We start from the raw sequence: 22,349 nt of genomic DNA, 5'->3' as shown, positions 1-22,349 counted from the left end.
AGGTAGTGCTATCTACATATCTATTTTTACTTCTCACACACATTTTTCAATTTTTGGCCATTGGATCAAATGAATTTAAGAATATCAATGGAAAAAAAATACCAAATGTATGTGGAAGGTAAAAAGGGTGTGTGAATAGCACTACCCTAAATATAACATTGTGGATCAGTGATAATTTTTTTTCATATTTGTAAGTGAAAAATTTGGTGATGATATTTCATTTATATGTATATGACGATGACGTATGGTATTCATGTTGAATTAGGGTATAAGAATATCGTTTTATATATAAAAAAAAAAGGGGGCAAGTGGACAAAAATAAGCAATTGGCAGCAGTTGTTTGTATATAACTAGAGTAAGGGAACGTACATACAACCAGGATTATTACGAAGGCCAAAGGTGAAAACAAAAGCAAAATCATAAAATATAAATCAAATAAAATCAATACAGCCTCATAGCATGTACTGCAATTGTATGGAACATATTCCAAAGGAATTACAAATATCAACATGAGCTAGCCATGGCTAGCTAGTGACTAATGATCAATAGAAGAAAGCTGCCACGGCAATGAACAAGAAGGTGAAGTAGCCGCTGCCAATCCTGGCCGGGGCTGAGCTGAATGGAGCATGAGCAGCTCCTGGTCCACTGGTGCCGTTAGTAGTAGGCGAGGAAGGTGCTATGGAACCCGATGGTGGTTGGGCTGTCCTTGATGTCACGTTAATGGCTAGCTTTTGGCCCAATAGGCAGTGGCGATCATAGGTGGATATGAAGAAATGCTCACCGCTGGTGTTGAGAAGGATATTCACTGGACTATTTGTGTAAACGGCGATAGTGCTGTTTGTGGTGCAGTTTTCATAAGCTGGCTTGGTCACCAAAGCCACATCGTCTTGTGTTCCATTGACAAAGTGGAAAACTACAAAAGCAAGAAAGTAAAACATTGTCAAAGAATTAATAATTTACATGTAAGAAACAGAATTTGATCGGTTTTTAATTAGTCTGGCTATGAACAGATGTCTATACACGATAAATATTAGGGGTTTTTGAATTTTAATCCTTCAAGAAGATTAAAATTTAAAAAAAACCTGGTGTTAGATTGATTATTGATTTTAGACCCTTAATGTGTACTTAATCCAATTTCATATTATATTTTTGTTTTTATATTTAATAGAATTTTTTTTTGTCAAAGTTTTTATATTTAATAGATAACTTATTTAATGTTATTACATTAAATTTTAAATTTATTATTATACAATTTTATTTAACTTTCTCCAATTAGTGTACCTAAACATCCATATCATAATATATTTTACTAAATTAGTGTACCGAAATGCCCGTACCTAAATATATTAGAGTGAATTAGTCACATATAAGAAAATATGTAAAAACATAAGTGTACCAAAATTCTGTACCTAACTATATGACACTAAACTAGTGTACCGAAATGTTGGTAACTAAATATATTATACTAAACTAGCGTACCGAAATGTCCGTACCTAAACATATTATGCTAACCCATTGTACCGAAATGTTCGTACCTAAATATATTTTTATGAATTAGTGGCAGATAAGAAAATATGCAAAAACATAAATGTACCGAAAAATCTTTACAAAAATATTTTCTTATATAAAATACCTACCATAATGAGAATTAAAATTTATAATATTTTCATAAAATTTAAATATATAAAATTATAAATAAAAAAAGAAACATTGAATACATATGCTGGCATTAAATAGAGTCTAGGGACTAAAATTAATTTTTAATCTTGTATAAGATATTTTTCTAGACTTTATCTTATTTAGGGATTAAAATCTAGTTTTCTATAAATATTACCATGTTGATGCTTTACGTGCGTCATGCAAAGAGGATATCTGAGTGTATAATTACCTAGAGTGTCTCCGACAATGAAAGTCTTGAAATAGGCCCAAGCAGCATAAGCCTGTTCATCGCCTGGTACAAGCCAACCCAATTGATCACCGACGACGTAAGTCACTGGTCCTCTGGGTGCAGGGCTTGGAGCAGGTGATCCATGTTCGGCGGTCACGTTGATGGCCAGCTTTTGTCCCAACTCACAGTGCTTATCCTTGGTGCCAATGAAATAGTACTCTCCAGTGGTGTTCAAAGTGAAGTTGGCCGGACTGGTTGTTTCAAGGGTTATGGGGTCTGTCGAATTGCAGTTGTCGAAAGCTTCCTTTGTGACCCTCGCTACATCTTGGTCACCGTTTGTAAAGTTGAACACTGAAAAATGAACAACATAAATTCAACACATGCCTACTTGGAAATTCCTTTTTAAAACGTATTTATACTCAGAAGCGAGTGCTTCTGTTAGAAGCATATCAAAGATTCAAATATTTTTAAGAAAATACATGCAAGTGTCATTTTTCCTCCAGAAAACAAGTCATATGTTTTTCGAAGAAACAATTGCTATGTGTTTCGTTAAGAAGCACTTCAAATACTTTTCTTAACCCATAAACATTTTAAACACTTTCTGCCAACTGTTGTAAGAATAGTTTTTTGTGATCTGAAAGCGCTGAATCTAAAAGCATTTCCATTCATTTTAGCTTAAAATTACTAAACATAATGAAACTTGAGTATATATGTAACGTACCGAGAAGGTCACCAACGGCGAAATGGGGCACGGCGGCCCAGCTTGCATAAGCGTATTGACCGCCGGGAGGAACCACCCACCCGATTTTGTCTCCAACCACATGGGTTTCCATTGCTGCTGTGGAGTGAAGCAGACCAACCACTGCTATGGCTAGAATGGCTATGGAGAGTTCTTTTCCCATATTGTCTCTTTGCATTTTGTAACTGCTTTTTTCCTTGTTTTTCTCTTATCTTTTATAGAGGTTAGAAGGAAGAAGTTGTGGAGAAGCTTTGCTGATACTTTGACAAATGATAACAAGATTATTTCCCCAGTTTTATACTGATACCAATTATTCAAGGAGGTCTAGAACCTAATGACCAATTTACAATTGACGTGGACCCAGTTTGATGTAATTAAATGCCGGCGTATTTGCATGCCCTTAGTTATATCTTTTAGTGAGATTATTTGCTATTTGTCTTGAAAGAAAAGAACACAAACCAATAATATACTCCATTTGTATTTGTTAATTTTGCATAAACCAATACAGATGGGATGGTAGGATAAAACACTAATTAACTTGCTAATTTATAAATGAAATCTTATTATTCATGATTTTTTATAAATTTATTTGTACAAAAGACCCTACTACGCAATCCTTTTGATTTTATAATGCAGCCAAGAGAAACGAGCTTGAAATGATCCACGATCTTCAGCCTAATTAACGCGTTTTTGACCATTTGATCTAGATAGTTATCTTCTAAAAGACCTCTTTATTTGCCCTGCATATAATTTGATATAGTTTTAAAACCCAGCTAGGATAAAAAAGTCAGACTTTCTGAACTTTTCATTATCTAGTTCTTGCCTGGAGATTGCTCTACCCCGATTCTATGTGACCAAATTTATAAGGATATCATCATTTTTGCCATGACACTATGGAGATTGTCTTAGCTTTAATGATAACAGAAATTTGATGCCGCAACTAACTTTATGTAATTCAAGGGGCAATTTGTTTTAGGTCTCAAATAATTTTGAGAAGGGGTAAGGGGTGTGAGGATATAAAGGTAAAAGATTCCCATATATGTACAAGGAAAAACCTTGCAATTGCTTATAAGAGGTTGGGCTACTCAAGGTTTTCCCCTTCACCGATGTGAGATTATTTTACCTTCACATCCTCACAAGGGACCTCTCTTACCTTCACATCCTCACAAGGGGACTCTCTCGAAAGAGGTACTCTCTATGGACTCTCTATCACCTTGCAGTTTAACGTTAATTTTCGTGCCAACATTAAACATTGTGTCCAAAATATGAGGTGGCAAATAATCTATAGAGAGTTCCACTTTTGAGAGATCTCCTTAATTGGAAAGGAAAATTGGTTTTATTTGTCTTAATTGAAGAAAATAATTAAATTAATTGATGTATCGTAAAAAAAAAAAAATGATACATATACGAATATGAAATATTTATTGATCTAAACTAAAATTTCTGTTTTGTTCATGAGCATGACCATTGCATATTATTCTTTCCACGATGAAGATCATATTAGTCCCATATTACTGCTGTGGAGTTTGGAGAGGAAATTTCCTTCTATCTTATTTGTCTCACATTAGTTGATTTGAAAAGTTTCACACACCTTATAACATCAGGCCCATCTTACAATTAGAGAGATGAATTATGGAGAGCATAAAGCTTGGGTTATTAGGGGCACTTGGACTCTAATAATTAAACTCAATAACAATTATTTTATTAATTTTAGATTTAATTAATTAATTAATTTTTAAACCAACAAACTCATCATTTCGAATGAAATATGAGATGACGAAAGAATATCATAGCAGTACACACCCCTTATGAGAAGATGCCTACCAGACGACACATACCATAGGTTCATACCTGTTGTGAACATGTATATGTACATTGTATCTACATCTATTTGCATTGCATTTAGAGCACAAAAAAAAACCAATCCCTTCTTCTGAAATACCCAAACCTTCTCGCTGAGCGAACCACAAAGATATTTGTCAAAAACTAATTTTTCCGGTGCTGGAATCCTAGTTTAGATCGTTGAATTTTGATGAAGCAGATGCCTACAGAAGTACAAGCATAGAGTAAGGGCAAATTTATGTTTTAAGGATCTTGCGGTATGCAAGCCTCGAACTTCACTTCGTTTGTTTAAATATGTCTTTTTTATTCAACATACAGTGTTGTCATTTATTTGTTTATTATCATATTTGAATATATATATATATATATATATATATATATATATATATATATATATATATATATATCTCATCGATTGTCGATAAATATCCAAATTGCATGATGACCATTCTAACAAACACATGTACACCATCTCGGTTACATCTATGAAGGAAATAATAATTTCCGCATTGAAATAATATATCAATATATTGATAAATAAATCATAAGAAATTCAAAGTTTGCTACCTTATTGTGTGTGTATATATATGTGTGTGTGTGGGTTGGTTGTGTTTAAATAAACAAAAACATTGGGATGAATAGTAAACCTAAGAGAGTCAAGATACATGGAACCATCGTCTTAATTTCAATATTGTAATTTCCTACCAGATACACAAAGACAAACTTGAGTAGGTGAAAGTCGACGCAGAAAACAGGAGTCATTATTAAACCCAAATTAAGATATCTTTGCAAATGGGTCGTTATCAAATACTTGTCAGCTTAATAAGAAAATTATATACAACATCACATGCTGTGGAGTCTAGAGGAACTGGCCAAATCAACCTTCGGTTGCAGGGCTTTACTAGCTTAGTTCCATTCATTTTTTTTATTATGTACATTAATATTAGACGAATGTGAAGAAAGTTGAAATTCTGCATCGGGGTATGAAGGGACCTTACACGTGTTTTTAAAGAATTTGACTACTTTTCATATTATTAATAATTAGTTTTATGATACAATCTTAATTTTTTTCATGATATCAGAGTCACGTTACCAACGTGCTCCCATGACATTAAATATGTTGTTAACGTTCTAAGCTTAAATGACCATATGATCTATACATGTGAACAAATTGTTGAGAGTGCAAATCTCACACTAGAGAATTCATATACCTTGCACATCTTTATAAAAAATTGAGCTGCACCCTATATTATCTATTAATTTTACAATGAAAACATCAACTTAAGCACACTTCCACAAAATGAATTGAAGAAACATAAGACCAATGTATCGATTAAAATGTTGTGTTCCAAGTTTTCATTTTAAGGACACTATACGTGGAAATAATTCAGTACGTATTTCTTAGAACGTGACAACAAGACTTCTAGAAGAGCATATATTTTATGAACCTCATGTGCATTTCATGAGCAGTAGATGAGCAGGGCATGTTACGCTTCAGAACCTTCCTACCGAACACCCTTTTAATTTAAAGGAAAACTAATGAAAATAACTTGAATATTTTGAGTTTTAACGATAAAAATAAAATAAAGGATAAAGTGAATAGTATCATGATTGACTTTTTAATGTAAAAATATAATTTTTTATTAAAATGAACAGTACCAAAAATTTTTCGTTAAAATTCCTTTAATTTAATGATTTGCCAAAGTTTTCCAACAAGGCGGCTTCTAGGGCTCAAGAAATATGTATATGAAACTACCCTCGTTTAAATAGTCTGTAATATTGACTTCATTTGTTAGGTGTCAAATAATGCACCCATCATGATGCGACAACAAGTTTAATATTATTGATCACCAATTAGTCAATGACAAGGATAGAATTGGTGCAGAAGAGTATTGGTAGAAAACGGAAAGAGATCCTCTCCGGATTTCTTCCTTCAAAATCCAGGAATCAAGTGATTCGATCATTTGAAATTTCATTTAATAATAAAAAATTATTATAGCTTTTAAAAGTTTTTACTAACTTCTCTATTTTTAACCGTTAGATCGAATTTCAAAGATCTGGATCACTTGATCCCTGAGCTTTAGAGGAAGAGATCCAGAGAGGATCTCTTTCCGTAGAAAACTACCAATGACTGCTTCTGTCACACCCTAATTTAAAATAGGTACTTCGCTCATGCATGCAACCTCTGCCAATGAACTAGATTTGGATGAAACATTTCAAGCAGTTTAGGAGAATACAAGCCTATGTTAGCAAAGCTATCTGTAACAACATTCTCCTCTTGAAAGATGTGAGAACAACAAAAAGTCATTTCGCGAATGTGGGCTAAACAAGTAAATCATTATGTACGAAGAAGCAAAGGAGGAACAAAATCATTCGAATGGAAACACGAAAATAACATTAGAATAGTCACTTTCTAACCAAAGACAACCCCAACCCTTATGATAAGAAAATTCTACACCAATAATTACACTACAAAAAATATGAGCACTGCACACAATAAATTATCTGTGCCTTTTGAGATCAAAAAGCACCAACAATTGTGCTCATAGACCAATAGCAACAGTGCAGCTACTATCTTTATGTCTGTGCCCTCTATGGGTGTCACCATTGCTTATAGCACACAATATCACTATTTGTGCTCAAAGAGTTCAGCACAAATAACAGCCTATTTGTGTCTTAATTCTGACAACCATGTCAAATTGTCAGGTGACAGGATCATACGCGCACAATTTTCAAATCGTGCCCAATAGGTTCTACTTAAAAAAAAAAATATTAATGTAGAAAAATTGAATTTTCTTTTAAATCAACAAATCCCACAATATACACGTACTTCAGTTATTTACAACAAATCCCACAATATACACGTATTTCAGTTATTTACAACCAAGTCCTTCAGAATCCTATTCTCCCCCACAACACTGCAGCCGATGGACCCTAGTTCTTCGTGCAATGAAGCTCCCTTAAACCACATTCCTTTCTTGCTTAAACCGAGAGCCCACAACTTTTTCTGAATTGAAAATAAATCGTAGTTGAATAAGAATCTTAGTAAAAAGCATAGACTAAGAAATATTTATACCTTGCAAATAGCATCCATTTCATCAAAGATTATCGCATGCAAACCACTCTGGTCTCCAAGGGAATTAAGGACATAATGAGATTAGAAATTATTGAAAAACCAGCCTAAGTGTACTTGACACGTATATATTTTCCTTACCGCGAGCCCTTTGATCATTCTCAGCATCAGCAAATAGATTCCTAACATTTTTCTTAGTTTCACCAACTTGATCAAAACTTCAGGGCCATTAACAATCTAGCACAGTTCACAAAAACAGCAATCTCATCAATCACCAATGCAGATAATAGCTAACTTATCTCTAAGGATAAGTTGCATATCCAAAATCATTCAGAGATGCTCAAATAGCTTTGTTAAAATAATGTACTAGCATCAAAATGATGTGTTAAATCATGATTCGACATGGTTCAATGTCTTTCCAAAAAGGAGTGTGGTATAAAGTTATACCAAAAAGATATCAGCGCAACTAGAAGAATCAGTTATCTTACTTATTTGTCACGTGAGGAGGGAAAACATGGGATACAAAAGCTCTTCGAAATATATCTGCAAACTCAGCACCTAAGCCACCAATTCCAAGTGTTTGAAGATTAAACTCCTTGTGCCTGACAATGTTGCTACTTGTAGCTTCATGCTGATTTACAATCTGACGAATTCAGTTCAGAATATCAAATTTCAATATATTATTTGGTATTGTATACTATCTAAAATAATACTGAAAATGTTCACCTGAAAATGCCCATCATATCATGACTCTGATATATGTAGCTAAATAATTGATCAAAGGAGCAAGTGCAAAAAATAAATTAAGAAACAATTGAAGAGATATGATATCTACACCCTTAGCAAGAGTAAGGTCAATCCTTTCCAAGAGAAAGAGAGATATTACCTAACACCGACATCATCGACAATGCTGATAGCCATACCGATAGAGAGACCAACAAGGCCACAAGCTAGATAGCCATATAGGTACTGATGATCACGACACTGATAAGTCCTTAAATACCCAACAATATAAAGTTGTGTTAATAACTGATTAGCAGCTCCTGATCAAAGAATGTAAGCAAACAACTTTATAGATTAGATTATGTCTTTGTTGCACTGTAATACAAAAGAAAGAAAAAATGACAACCAATTTTAATACAATCAATTCAAACATTACACACAAACTAAAAATTCTACAACACTAGAAATATGGAAAGGAAACTAATGCAAATACTATTTGATTAAAAAGAATTAATTAACAAAAACTTTAAAGTCATATATAAGATAATGTTTTAAAATTGCAGAAGTATAGAGGTAGGGTTACATCCCACGTGAAAAACCACAGGGTAATGAACTCTGTTTCTCTCAGGTTTTCAAAACTTAAAAAATTATAGGACATAATTAAGTATAAATTTAACTGAGATGAGCTCAAACACCTCCAAGCTTATCATACAACTCTACAGCTAGCTAACAAAAATACAGACTATCCAATTTTGAAATTCCAGTTGATCGATCACAAGGTATCAAAGGTCAAAAACGAACCCCTAAACCATCTAAACTCCTTTGCCTCCAAATACTGTGGAATCCCAAAAAATTAGGATAAATTTGAAAAAGTACACAAAAAAAAGGAAAACTTGACTGCGAATTAGGAAAAGTATAAAACAACTACCTCTTTATGGCATTGATCTGAGGAACAGTGAAGACGATGGTGCTTCCTCAGAATCTTAGATCCGATCTCAAACTTAACCGACTCGACGAGTTTGAAGTCCTGCAGCTTCTTCAACTCCATCTGAAGCTTGTCTTGCTCTTGGCCCTTTGTTTGGAGCTTTTCCTTCTTGAACTTCAAGATCTCCTCCTTCTTAAGGAGCTTCTCGGTTTCTCCTTCTAAAGCCTCGTTGCCTGAAGCTTCTCTTGCATTTCTTCAAGTTCTTTCTCAAACGACAGACAGTTGGGATCTGAGCGTGAGATGCAACGAGAGGGAGAGACGGATCGATTGAGATAGAGAGAGATCCGGAGGCGTTGGTGTTTCTCAAATCTGATGCACAGGTGTTTTTCCAAGAAAAAAATGAGAGAAAATCTCAGATATGAGAGAAGTGAGAGTGGTAGAGAGAGATGCATAGATTTTGTTTGGTTGAGGTAGAGAGAATTTGTGTAGAGAGACAGAGGGAGGGGTTAAAGGGAGAGAGAGGGAAGTGGGGTGTGGCGTGTGGGTGGGTTAACTGAGAGAGACAGTAAGGCAGAGAAAGTGGGGTATATGTGGGCCATAAGTATTTGAAAAATAATAAAAAAATAAATAATTGTGTCTTTAGAAGTAAAATGTTGGCACCAATGATAATTTGAGTCCATTATTTTTATAATGATGTCTTGAAAAAATATTTGTGCCAAATTTGTAGAAGAATGGGCACATTAATTAGTGCCTTTATACAAAGGAAACAAATACAATTTTTTTGTGTGTAAAATTGGTTAGTTACCCACAAAATAATTAATTGTGTCCTCAATTTTGTATTCATAGGCCATTTTTCTTGTAGTGTTATTGCATAAAGTTCTATGAAGAGAGAATTGTGATGGCTAATATTACGATTTCTTTTAGACAAACCATCCATATGTTTATCCAAGGATATCGAGGAGGGGACCATAGCACGAGATGAATGCTAGGGACCTTGTGAGGAATATGCCGAATCTAGAGAAGAAATGACACAAGTATCTAAACACTGGGAGTAATCCTACTATGAATGCGACCAGAAATGATAGACATGCAAAGATGATGGAAAAAGATTGAACATCCCTGAAAAATAAAGCTTTCCAAATAGCCGAAATCGTAAAAAGACCGCAAAGACTCAAAGATTGTGCAATTGACAAGAAAAGAGCTTACACATAAAAGCATCCCAAAAATAGCCAAAGAATCTAAAAAAGATAAAGATTTACAAAATTGGCATGCTAACCACTTCCAAGTTGCTAAGAAAACTGACGGCTTAAAAAAAGATGAGTAGTAGATTCCTCAAAAACATGACAAAGGCAATAAATAAAAGCCAAAGAAATATCATGTCGTTGTATGTAACCTCAGTGGGAAGTTTATCATGAACAAGACGACAATCCAAAATAGATAGACAAAGCAGAATGAATACCACCAAATAATTTGTGTCCTAGCACAGCTACTATGTCTTATTCGAATTAGATCACAACTAGAAGAAAAGGAAAATTTCCTAGAAGGTGATGACTCCTAAATGAATTTGTCATCAGTCGTTGTCAAGGGCAAAGGATGATGCGAAATTTTCAGTATGGGATTAGCGACATGAACTAAATGTCCTGTCCAAGCCAAGGAACTCAATCTGACTAGTCCTGACAAGTGATGATTTAGGCGAGTTGCAGTAATATAGAGGATGCAAGAGTTATCCAGAATGATTGGGCGTAAAGCATCTTAGGTGGCTTTTTAAGTCCTCCATCAAATCCTAGGGCTCAACCCTGGATTGTCCATTAATTTACTTAGCCTACACCTGTATTCTAACTCCCTATTAAACAATATCGAATCGAACTGCCATTTTTCCGTAGAACTTTCTTGCCCCTATTTACATGAAAATACAATAGATGAATAGTCATTCGATGAAAATCATTTGCCATAGGCGGGAATAAATCCATATAATCCAGCAAAGACCAACTCTGAGCTTGAATAACATTTGGAACCCGAGAGAAAGCTACAGGAGAAATGAGTAGAGATAATGAAGGGCAAATAATCGGCTCACCCAACCCTTTACCACATCAAAAAGAAACTAACCTTCATCTCCAATAAACCAATGACTATTGCTATTCAAAATAGGAAAAACACACTTCAAACCATGCCACATAAATGACCACAAATAGACATCTTGTTTTTTGCAAGGCGCAAGAAGAAAATGCTTACCGGCAAGGAACCCCACAAAGAAGAATATTGTAAAGCATCACAACCAATATTGAGCAAAACCATCGAGTTCAAAATAGCTAAATCATGAAGATTAAGGCCACCTTCCTGGTGAATCAAGTTACTCATTCCAATTTCAAACCTGAGTTCTGCCTAAAAAGTAAAAAGAAAAAAAAAATTATTTAAGAAATCTTGTACACAAGCAATAGTATCCAATCTAATTAACAATATCCCAACATTGACTAATAGAAAAAAAACAAGGGAAACCATCAGGTCTCGGAGCACTTGAAGGTTCCATGAAAATTTGAAAAAACAACATTTCTAATTTCATCAATTGAAGGCAAACAAGAAAGAGTAGAAGTTTCGTTCTTCACCAACCATAGACGGAATGACACTAAAATCCTAAGCTGCTGGCTTAAATATGATATCTTACACGTGTTAAATTTTATGTTAGCATGATTGTTATCATTTGTCAAGAAGTAAAGGAGTTATATTTGGGTTATAGAAATATGTGAAAATTAGTTTTTGTATAGTTGAATTTATTGATTGTGAAATCAGTTCCAGGCGAGTTTGGTGTGTACATTAGAATAGGATATTAACTGGATAAATTTGTCGATTTGGGTGATCTGGGCCAAAGATCAATGAATTAAAGAGCAAGGGTGTTTATGAATTTGGAGGTTTTGCAGAGGTTATATTATATACTAAAAAAATTTGAGACTACAGTGGTAAAATGTATGGTATGAGACATGTATGTTTGTTTGTTTTAATATATAGATTAACAGGTTAGGTGGAATTAAAGTACATTCTTGCATTATATACTACTCATAAAATATTATGTATAAATATTAGAGTTCTTTAAATATAAGCCCATGCAACACTTATTTTCTTGACAAAAACCCATCTCGTTTTATACATCCAAATAAAACCCAAATTTGAAATAAATTGTCATGTAAACAAATAAATAGCTATTATTTTCAAAATATTTACAATTGTGCCACAACACCCTAATTATGTTGGTGAATTTAATTATTCACCATAATTATGGCAAATAAGTGCTTTATTATTACAAAAGTATCTACTTTATCCTTGTCTTGCCATCATCTGTTCCATTTCTTATATTTGTTTGACAATCATTGTAGGTAAATTATTTTGCATGTATACATTAGGCACATTTCGATATTATTATATCTGTGTGAAATATTTTACCTATATTTTTAAGTAGAATATAGGTAATTAATTAACTTTGAATCAATTGGCTAAAAACATCCTTTTATTTTGTAGGTAAATAATTTTGCATGTATTATTACATATACTAGGCACATTTGTTGTTATTATGTGTTGTTTGCAATCAATCAACATTCATTTATTTTGTAGGTAAATTACAAAAGTATCTACTTTATACTTGTCTTACCATCATCTGTTCCATTTCTTATATTTGTTTGACAATCATTATAGGTAAATTATTTTGCATGTATACATAAGACACATTTTGTTATTATCATTATTATATCTATGTGAAATAAATTACCTATATTTTTAAGTAGAATATAGGTAATTAGTTAACTTTGAATCAATTGGCTAAAAACATCCTTTTATTTTGTAGGTAAATAATTTTGCATGTATTATTACATATACTAGGCACATTTGTTATTATTATGTGTTTTTTGCAATCAATCAACATTCATTTATTATGTAGGTAAATTATTTTGCATGTATTATTACATATGTTAGGCACGTTTTGATATTATTATATATATGTGTATGCAAAAAGCTTAATTAACTTTTGAATAAAATAGTATTTATTTATTTATTTTGTAGGTAAATTATTTTGCATGTATTATTTTACCTGAAACTTATATTTTTATTTTATATATGTAAAATATTGGTAATTTTGAATAAAATAACATTTGTATATTTGTGAAAAATACTAATTTACCTGTTACAATTATTTGAAAAGAAAAAAAAATGCTCATTTTTACATAAATGTGAAAACAACTATATAAGGAATCAAAACTCTAATATCATGTAACTTTTGTTATTAATATGTTGAAATCATGACACTAAAATTTTTCTTTTCCAAATCTGCATAAACATTTCAAAACGTTTAATTGAATGAAATAATATATAATAAATGTAGATAACAAGTAATAGACCCAAAGTCAATGATATTAGGGGTAATTTAGACATACAAAAATACCAATTTTGCCAAGTCATACTTAATTATAGATATTGCTTAGTTGAAGCCTAGTCATTGGGCTTTTATTAGAAAATTTTACAATTGTCGGTTTTAGTTAATGAAAATTGAATTCCAAGGGGTATACTCATATTTTCAATAAATATTAATCACATAAGACTTTGGCCCAATTGAATTTTTAGATTACCCCTTAATAATTTTGTTACAGGAGGTGAGACAGAATCTTGTGTCTGACTTGAAAAAAAGAAAGTTTCTTGTAGATAGTTTTGGAGTTTTGTTGTAGAAAACAAGTTGAGAGAATGTTGTTATTTCCTTTCCTTGTAATGAACTAAGTAAATTATATTTTGTTTAATGAAGTGTTTCCGTTCAATAGTAGCACCTATTATTAGTTAAATTTAATTTATCCTTTAAATCACGTCTTAAATCAATTTAGGATGTGACAGCTTCAACTAAAGGAGAGATTTTTTCAGTATGATCGGCACAAAAGGTGGTATATCACGTGTTATTATACAAATGGTGGAATATGTGTGCTGAAAAGTTAATAATTTAAAAATTAAAATTTTTCATCACTTATATAAAAACACGTGTGGTATACCATCCATATTCCAATCATAATAAAAAATTTCTCCAATTGAAGATCGATAGCACGCTACCGACTATAGCATCCTAGGATTCATGAAACGATATCGATCAGCAGCGATCCCACCTTCCCATAACACCATATTATATATTCTACAAAATATATTTTTGGTGCAAAATCTCTTATAATTATATTTCAAACACTAGAAAAACAATGACATAAAATATAAAACTAAATAATTTAAATTTAAATGGAACAGATGTCTAAGCATATTGAAGAGCATGTTGAGAAGCATAAAGCCGGTGTCAAGGTCCAAGGAATGTAGATTTGGGCTCTGACATCGGAATCAGGCCTATAATATGTCGCTTCAAATAGAACAATGCGTAGATCATTGGCCACCAGCTTTGCTCATGACAAAGGGGCAATGTTAGAAAAATTCCTTTGTTTATTTTCGTCACTATAAATCTGTTGTGGGATGTCTACACAACTTTGGATTTATGTAGATTTTTGCAAGAATGATTTATGAATGATGTATTAAAAGATAGACATTTGGATTGTTGAAAACATTATGGAATGGGTCGTACAAGGTGTCCACATAAAAATAAGCTTATTTGAGAGATCCCTTGTAGGTCCAACTCCAAAATGTTTTTTTCCAGGAATAGAACCGTCCATCTTTTAGATATTCTCTAAAAAAATCATATTTACAAAAAAATCACCAAAATCCAAAATCATATAAGTGTTGGATTAAATAATAGTTATTTAGTGGTTTTAAAAAAAATAGTATTAGCGTTATGCAATAAGTAGACTTCGCACCCTTGCCACATAATTTGTGACACACTTCTGTGATCTAAAATTTGATCGTCTAATTTGTTGATGAATTCCTTTTACTATCGTAAAAACTGCAAATGCAAGAGAGGAAGAAATTAAACTAGAAATCTTTGAGCCAAATATTAGTAGTGGCTACGTTGCATAAACTAAAATTTATTATCCATGTGAAAAATTATCAAAGAGTGGGTACATAAACATAATCGTAACTTTATTAGGGGTTCTCGATCGTAGCCGATACGAGCCAAGTACACAGTTGATGACTCTTCAAGACCTCATGGATGGTTATTGAAATCATGATCTTTTGCCTTTCTTGACCTTCATAGACACAAATTTGTTGGGGATTGTCGCATGAGCCTGAACAGCAGCAGTTGGACTTGGGCATGGGGGAGTGGCTGAAGACGGAGCAATGTAAATAGCTACCTTTTGCCCTCTGGGGCAGTGCCCGTCAAAGGTGCTCGTGAAATAAAACGTGTCGCTTGCGAGAAATTTAAGCGTTGATGGTTCATCGAAATAAAACAAGGGATTCGAGGTGTTACACGCATCAAAATCTTCCTTGGTTACCATAGCCAAGTCTTCTTCTCCTTCAGTGAAGTTAAATACTGCATGTACAAACAACAATATGTATAATTAGTCTAATTCTATTTTGTTTTAGTATAATCATGATCCATGCAGCTAGATCATCCAAATTAATTCAAAAGAAAGAAAAAGAAATTCAGAAGTATAAAATCCAAGAGGTAATTAACTAGTTCACCTAGAATATCGTTAACGAAGAAGCTATGCTTGGAAGCCCAGGCAGCATAATAGCCAGCTTGGGGAGGAATAGCCCAACCCAACTCGTCGCCGACGGAATACAATGCAGCTTCTGTTGTAGGTAGCACTACGGATATTGCTACGATTGCTATAGCAAGGACCATCACATTGTTCATGTTCATGGTTCTAGCCATCTTTTCTATAATATTGTTGTCCTTGTGTATTGTTCTTGACCTTACAACAACTTAATGGTGTCTGAATTTATAGAGCTGAGAGTTCTTGAATTTTAGGATGCGGGTGAAATAGACCAGCCAAATATTATAAGTTGTTTCATCAATTGTATAAATCAGCTGTGACATCCGGCAATTGCTAGCTGTGTGTGGAGCAGCTAGATTATTAATTGATAAATTATTCATGTAATGATAGGTCGATGTTAACTATATGTGTCGATTATGTAAAAGAATTTTTAGATGATAATTCCTAAACACAAACAGTACGATTTTAATAGGCTTTTTTTTTTCTTTTTCATTTTAATAATTATATGACAAACCTGCAGGCCTTGAAACCCTAAAAACGAACGGTTACGAGTAATTGTAACAGCAATGTGATATAAGTTTGGTTTTATATAGCATTACTTAACCTTTAAATTTCTGGTTGGATTCTTGTCGCGAATGCTATAATGATAATGCAATACAATACAACAAATGTTTCAATTTCAAAAGAGTGCTCTTTTCGGTATGACATTTATACTTTCAACAATATGTAATATTACGCATCTGGCTATGTACCTACCATAACTATTTAGAAGCGTCGAGGACCAATAATTATTTCATTCTTTAAAGAGGTAAGACCGTAAGATTTTAGTTATCTTTTCAAGTTTAGAGGTATTTCGGTTTCCTTATGGTCGCAGGATCAATCATTCTTTCCTGATGAAGTAGAAAGTTTGTGCATTAGTTCTTAAACAAATAACTGACTTTCTAGATGAAGTACTTGAGACTAATACATGTGACGAACATCATGAGTTTAATTTATTTTTAAGCATTGGATCACAAAACAACTAAATTCAATTTGTAAAATGTCAATTACGTTAATTTCAGTTTCTTGCCTTTTTGTATCCAGTTAGGAGTTTAAAACATTTTAAAAGAGTTTACTAATTCAAGGGTATTCAATCAAGATTTTAAATAAATCCACGGAAGTCCATTGGTAAATCAAAATTTTAAAGAAGTTCATAAAACTCCATAAAAATCTTTATGTATTTAATCAAAATTTTAAAGTAGTCCATAAAACTCTATGTGTATTCAATTAGGAATTAATTTTAAAGTATTTTTTAAAAATTAAGGATTTAATTTGATGGATTTAGAAGGATTTTATAGTGTATAAAGCCTATGAAACTCCTGTGACATCCCGTCCCGGAAATATCGAAACGTACATTTGAAATTACAATTTTACCCCTAGTTCGTTACTTTATGTGTAGTGTTGTGTAGTGTAGTGTTGTAGGACCACACACACACTCATACACCCGTCTCACTCTCCCGTGTTTTCCTCTCCCTCTGTCTCTTTTCTGTCATTTCTCTCTCTCTCTCCCAAGCTCCGTTCTTTCTTCTTCTTCCTTCAAAAAACGTACGGACGACACACAAATCACCCAAACCTTGATGGATCGAAGGAACCAAGGGCATTTTTGGACTCGTGAAGCTCGTACGAGTACAACCATACCATTTTCAGGTGAGAAATCCTTCGTTTTCGCGTCGATTCGAGGTAATCCGTTTTGAACACTGTTCATGCGAATTTAATCTAGCTTGTTTTTGGGATTTTGAAGCTCATAGATGTCTTAGTGAGGTCCCAAGGAGCCTCGGAGTACTTCGTTGGAGAAGTTTGGACGTCGGGATCATCGTGGTCAAAGTTGGCCGGAGCTTTCGGGGCGTTTTCCGGCGAAACCACGGCGAGTTAGGGGTCAAGGCAGGTATGGATGTGTTCGTCTCGTCAATACCTTCATTTTGATATATAGTACGTCGAAAATGGTTAAGAAATGAAGAAGTTATGACACTTTGAAATTTACCCAGAAATTCCGGCAAAACACTATTTCCGGCGAAACCAGTCCGGCGACGCGAGGAAGAAGACGCGCGCGTGGGCAGCGCGTGAACAGTGCGCGTGGGGGCGCGTGAGAGCTCCAAATTGAGTTCTGAAAATTGTCACGCGTTCGTGACGTCGTGTAGATCACCGTGGTATATTCATACACCCAAATTGAGTAACGTATGAGAAAGTTATGGACGAATGTTTGGTGTATGTGCGTTAAATAACGTCAATTTGGTTACTTTTTGTATAGGTGAAAATTATACAGAGGAAGAATGTAACCAAGCTAGGGGAGGTTCAGGGACCTATGAGACGTCGATGTGATCAGTGAGTGGGCAGTTATTTTTCGGTATATATATATATATACACGTATGCTTGACGTATTTCCCAGAAAACGTATTTTAAAAGAAATACGAATTATATATCCTGTCATATATGCATCATATTTTAATATGTGCATTACCATAATTATGCATACTGTTGCATGGTGCTGAGGAGGCCCAGGTAAGCTACGATTGAAATACTATCATCACATGCATTAGTAGTGGCATACATTTATATATGTGTATTGGTGCTGTGGACGCACAGGTAAGTGCCAGGTAAGTGGTATTCCTGTTTGTATTTCAGTAGTAGTTTGAGATGTTAGAGAGCTCATAATCTGCACCCCCGGTGTTAGTGCTCCCGCCCAGGGCCAGGGCACAGTCCTTCACGTGATGTTCACCAGCACCACACGCTCGCCTTGGATCCAAGTTAGGTGCAAGCCTTGTCGGACAGACTACATTAGGTGGTTCCGACTCGTAGGTGACCCGCGATTATTCGCACAGTCTTCACGTGATCGTAGCACTAGAGCGTATATATTACACCCAGTCCTGTCGGACAGACTACATTAGGTGGTTCCGACTCGTGTGCAGATTCAGATGTTGAGTTGAGATTGGAGCTCTAGATGCAGCGGTACATGTCACATTAGGTGACTCCCGACTGCCAGATTATATGTTATTGATGTGAATTATGCTTGAGCATTTATATTTGGTTATGAGATTCTGTTGTGGCTTATTCTCAAGCATGAATGGCATATTGTGAGCATGAATGGCATATTGTGAGCATGAATGGCATATCATGGAGCATGATTGACATATCTATACATACGTATATATGTTCATTTTCTGGGAAACTATATTTGTTTTACGGCGAGGGGTTAGTATATTCAAAAAGAAAAGAAGGTTTTGAATAAGTTTGTTTTGCTGACCCACTCAACTTTGTTTTACGCCCCTCCAGGTTCAAGAATTGAAAAGGTGTGGTGACTACGAGGAAATTCAACGGTGTTCTGACAGAATGGCCAAAAATTAGGACTCACCTTTGGGTGTTTCATCTTAGAAATTGTATCTTTAAAGCTTCCGTACTGTGTAAATGGTTACGTCACTCTCACGTGACGGCCAGCATGCCCTCCTTCGGGACGGGGTGTGTCAACTCCACTAAAACTCCATCAAACTTCACGAGGAGCTGCATCAGGAGAAGCAAGTAACAACAAGAGCTTCTTCCCCCTTTGAAAACTATGTCCCTCAAATATGTGCACTTTTGTCCCAACACTCTTTGCTTCCTAACCCATTACAGGCCTTCTTCCTAGCCTATTTGCTTCCTAACCCGTTACAGGCCTTCTTCCTAGCCTCGTGGGTTAGTGCGGAAGCCTGATTCCATTTGGTTCTTGGGTTCGAAGGTGAGTGATGGTGATCATTGCATATATATACCGACTGTTTATTCTTGACTGCTGCTGCTGTCTCTTACAGTACTTGGGCTTCAAGTACATCGTCAAAATCGTATCCCAACCCTATCGACTGTATGGCAGCTTCCGTCTCTGACGTCACCCCTTTCTTCCCGCTCATCCAACTGCGCTCATCCTTCTCTCTATATTTTCCTCTCACTTTCCCATCAACCAAGCACCTTAACCAGCATGATGGATTGCCAACTACTCATCCTTCTCTGAGTTCTCTCTATGTTTTCCTCTTACTTTCCCGCGTGACGGATTGCCAACATGCCATGTATTTGGCTTAAATGGGTATGAAGATAAATTTACAAATTAAATTAGATTTGTAAGTGTAGTTTTAGGCAAAAAAAAGTTGGGTTTAAAACGATATTGATAGTTCTCCTTAATACTTCCCTGCTTTATGGAGAATATTTGTGTTTGGTTTGGTGGAAATTTGAAAGAGGAGCAAGAACGATAAAGAGTTTTGTGTGCATTGCATAGAACCCAAGAAAAATCACCAAGATTTGGGCGTAACCATAATTATAATATAGAATTGGTACAAAAAGAAAATTAGGAAATATACTTGCTTGGCTAACAACAAGGAAATACAAGGACTTTATTGTTACAGACAATTTAATTTCTTTTCCCCATCTAATTAGACAGGCAGAAATTCGAGCGGCAGGGCCTGAGGAGCTTCCGTAACACTTGGACTTGGACTAGTAGAAGAGGTGGACGACATGGTTGAAGAGTCACGGACACGAACCGCTACCTTTTGCCCTTTCTTGCAATGCCTGGGCAAGCTGGAGGTGAAATAATATGTACTACTTCCACCAAATTTGATTTTAACTGTATCCTTCCTTAGAAATAAGGGATCTTTAGTGTTGCATTTGTGGAAATTCTGCTTTGTTACCAAAACTAAGTTCTGTTCTCCTACTGCGAAATCAAACACTGCCCAAAGAACGCACCATGTCATCGTCATCATCACAAAATTTAACCAAATTTCAGTGAATATATTTTCAACGGAATAAAAGAAGAGAAATAGCTAAAATGATCAGAATCCAATTCTCAATTGTTGAACTAATCAAAATTAAATATTTTTTTGCAACTTTTTTTTTTTAACAAATGATATTATCTATTCTAAGGGGGGAGGGGGTAGGCTTAGTCTCACAATGGACTAGCAATATTGTGATTCAAATTCGTCTTTAGCGAGAATCGAACCTAAGACCTCTTACTTACAAGTGAAGAGAAATATTACTAGACCGTAGTACTATTAAATATCCACAACATAACAATCAAAGATTGATGACGTAATATTAACGACATATTGAAAAACTAAGCAATTGAGATTTGAAAAATGATCATTTTGGCCAATTTTGTAAAAAAAAAAAAAAAGAAAAAAAAAAGAAAGAAAGATCTAAACTGGAAGATATAGAGAAGTTTACCTATAACATCGCCAGTTACAAAGCTGTACTTGGCTGCCCATGAAGTATAATCGGCATCGCCACCCAGAGGAATGGTCCAACCCAACTCGTCTCCAACTAAAAATTCTCTACCTTCTGCTCTAAGTAAAAAAATTGCTGCCATTGCTACAACAAGAAGCATATCATTCATAGTAATTTTAATCATCTTTCAAGTTCTCTGTCTTTGTGTTCTAGCAATTGTATGGAAGTTATGATATTTCGGATTTATAAGGGAAACGATCTTAAACCTCTGGAAGACGGCCGGCCGGCCAATTGGTCGTTCAGAAGGGGCCGGATCTATAAATATTCTCTCATATATGCATGGCATTGTGTGGTTGGGTGGCATCGTCCGGCAAATCCAATCTCTGTATTGGTGAAGTTTAATTGGCACGTTATGATCTACGGGTAGGTGAACTTGGATATTTATTATGCCAAAGTATATACTGAAAATTTTTAGTGAATTGTTATTGGTACTCTAAAAATCTCATGTGCATTCCAAATTTTCTATAATTAAAAAGAAAAATACATTTCCAAGGAATGTAGAATGAGATTTTTTCAATACTAATAACAATTCCCAAATTTGAATGATAAATAATATAGATATACCTGCTGCTAGCCAAAGTAACTTAGTTGGAGAGTGGAGACTATTGATATAAGTAAAATTCTTATAACAGACTTTTGTAGTTGTAATTAAATATAAACAATTATTGCTAGTATGTAAATAAGCATATTATCCTTTTCTCTTTCTTTTTGCTGCATTTGTGCGTTAAACCAAGTGGTTAGAGCACCTAAGTTCAAATTTCACTTCTCAAAATTTAGAATGATTTAAATTATCACTTTTCTAAACATTTTACAACAAATATTGACAAATTAGGGCAATCATAAGTATTTCTAACGGCTAAAGGCATAAGCCACTAGGTACATACCAAAACTCGTTGTACAAGAGAATTTTTTCTTTGCATCCGAAGCACAGGTGGCATACCATGTATCGTTTTATATATACAAAGTATTTTATATTTTAAGTTGTTAATTTTTACTGGTCCCATCTTGGAAACTAAAAAGAACAATACTTGGCTACTTAAAGATGAGTAAGAACTCATACTCAAAATTTCTCTAAATTGTTCGTTGTCAATTTATAGAACTTTATGTTTATAATCAAAACTGTTCATATTATAAATCACTCTATAAAGATCGTCTCTGCAAAACATCAATTAAAACTAAGGTTCTTTAGTCATCAAACTGTTTAGAAACAAATGAACAATATTGGTAAAAGTATTAGGAACCGTCTATGTATTTGCTACAATAGA

General features: G+C 34.2%; 4 protein-coding genes and 1 long non-coding RNA gene across 7 annotated transcripts; 1 reads left to right on the top strand and 4 right to left on the bottom strand.

Annotated features, from left to right (window-relative positions):
- Positions 1-319: 319 nt before the first annotated feature.
- LOC137748856 (blue copper protein-like) lies at positions 320-2,911 on the bottom strand. The gene is made up of 3 exons (XM_068489044.2): positions 2,610-2,911; positions 1,889-2,239; positions 320-913 (listed from the first exon to the last, which is right to left on the bottom strand). Exons 1-3 carry the CDS (start codon positions 2,803-2,805, stop codon positions 543-545), a joined length of 918 nt encoding a protein of 305 aa, XP_068345145.2. The 5' UTR covers positions 2,806-2,911; the 3' UTR covers positions 320-542.
- A 4,772-nt stretch (positions 2,912-7,683) lies between these two features.
- On the bottom strand, positions 7,684-9,606 carry LOC137718326 (vesicle-fusing ATPase-like). Of its 3 annotated transcripts, none has more exons than XR_015960191.1 (3): positions 8,269-9,077; positions 8,031-8,185; positions 7,684-7,779 (listed from the first exon to the last, which is right to left on the bottom strand). XR_015960191.1 is itself a non-coding variant. In XM_088690055.1 (3 exons), exons 1-3 carry the CDS (start codon positions 9,311-9,313, stop codon positions 7,755-7,757), a joined length of 300 nt encoding a protein of 99 aa, XP_088546181.1. In that variant the 5' UTR covers positions 9,314-9,606; the 3' UTR covers positions 7,684-7,754. The 3 variants fall into 3 exon arrangements, 1 of the variants encoding a protein (XP_088546181.1); XR_015960190.1 differs by having other exon boundaries at positions 8,429-9,077; XM_088690055.1 differs by lacking the exon at positions 8,269-9,077 and adding an exon at positions 9,194-9,606.
- A 5,706-nt stretch (positions 9,607-15,312) lies between these two features.
- Positions 15,313-15,947, bottom strand: LOC137746792 (umecyanin-like). Its single transcript, XM_068486798.2, has 2 exons — positions 15,773-15,947; positions 15,313-15,620 (listed from the first exon to the last, which is right to left on the bottom strand). The coding sequence occupies exons 1-2, from the start codon at positions 15,945-15,947 to the stop codon at positions 15,313-15,315; spliced, it is 483 nt and encodes a 160-aa protein (XP_068342899.2).
- Positions 15,948-17,343: 1,396 nt separating this feature from the next.
- Positions 17,344-19,302, top strand: LOC148698865 (uncharacterized). Its single transcript, XR_015952366.1, has 5 exons — positions 17,344-17,493; positions 17,588-17,731; positions 17,832-17,993; positions 18,095-18,168; positions 19,117-19,302. It is a non-coding gene; the product is annotated as an uncharacterized LOC148698865 (long non-coding RNA).
- Positions 19,303-20,237: 935 nt separating this feature from the next.
- Positions 20,238-21,166, bottom strand: LOC148698864 (stellacyanin-like). The gene is made up of 2 exons (XM_088679252.1): positions 21,025-21,166; positions 20,238-20,530 (listed from the first exon to the last, which is right to left on the bottom strand). The coding sequence occupies exons 1-2, from the start codon at positions 21,164-21,166 to the stop codon at positions 20,238-20,240; spliced, it is 435 nt and encodes a 144-aa protein (XP_088535378.1).
- Positions 21,167-22,349: the final 1,183 nt, after the last annotated feature.

Source organism: Pyrus communis, chromosome 2 (genome assembly GCF_041283825.1).
Source record: "Pyrus communis isolate YQ-2024b chromosome 2, ASM4128382v1, whole genome shotgun sequence".
NCBI lineage: Eukaryota > Viridiplantae > Streptophyta > Magnoliopsida > Rosales > Rosaceae > Pyrus > Pyrus communis.
This window is presented reverse-complemented; position numbering and strand designations above follow the sequence as displayed.

Coding starts and splice junctions, on each gene's coding strand:
- LOC137718326 (XM_088690055.1), bottom strand. CDS start 9,313: ATGGAGTTGAAGAAGCTGCAGGACTTCAAACTCGTCGAGTCGGTTAAG. Junction 8,186..9,193: donor CAGATCAATGCCATAAAGAG/GTAGTTGTTTTA, acceptor TGAATTCGTCAG/ATTGTAAATCAGCATGAAGC. Junction 7,780..8,030: donor CCTCCTCACGTGACAAATAA/GTAAGATAACTG, acceptor GAACTGTGCTAG/ATTGTTAATGGCCCTGAAGT.
- LOC137748856 (XM_068489044.2), bottom strand. CDS start 2,805: ATGCAAAGAGACAATATGGGAAAAGAACTCTCCATAGCCATTCTAGCC. Junction 2,240..2,609: donor CGCCGTTGGTGACCTTCTCG/GTACGTTACATA, acceptor TTCATTTTTCAG/TGTTCAACTTTACAAACGGT. Junction 914..1,888: donor CATTGTCGGAGACACTCTAG/GTAATTATACAC, acceptor TTGCTTTTGTAG/TTTTCCACTTTGTCAATGGA.
- LOC148698864 (XM_088679252.1), bottom strand. CDS start 21,166: ATGGCAGCAATTTTTTTACTTAGAGCAGAAGGTAGAGAATTTTTAGTT. Junction 20,531..21,024: donor TGTAACTGGCGATGTTATAG/GTAAACTTCTCT, acceptor TTCTTTGGGCAG/TGTTTGATTTCGCAGTAGGA.
- LOC137746792 (XM_068486798.2), bottom strand. CDS start 15,947: ATGAACAATGTGATGGTCCTTGCTATAGCAATCGTAGCAATATCCGTA. Junction 15,621..15,772: donor CTTCGTTAACGATATTCTAG/GTGAACTAGTTA, acceptor TTGTACATGCAG/TATTTAACTTCACTGAAGGA.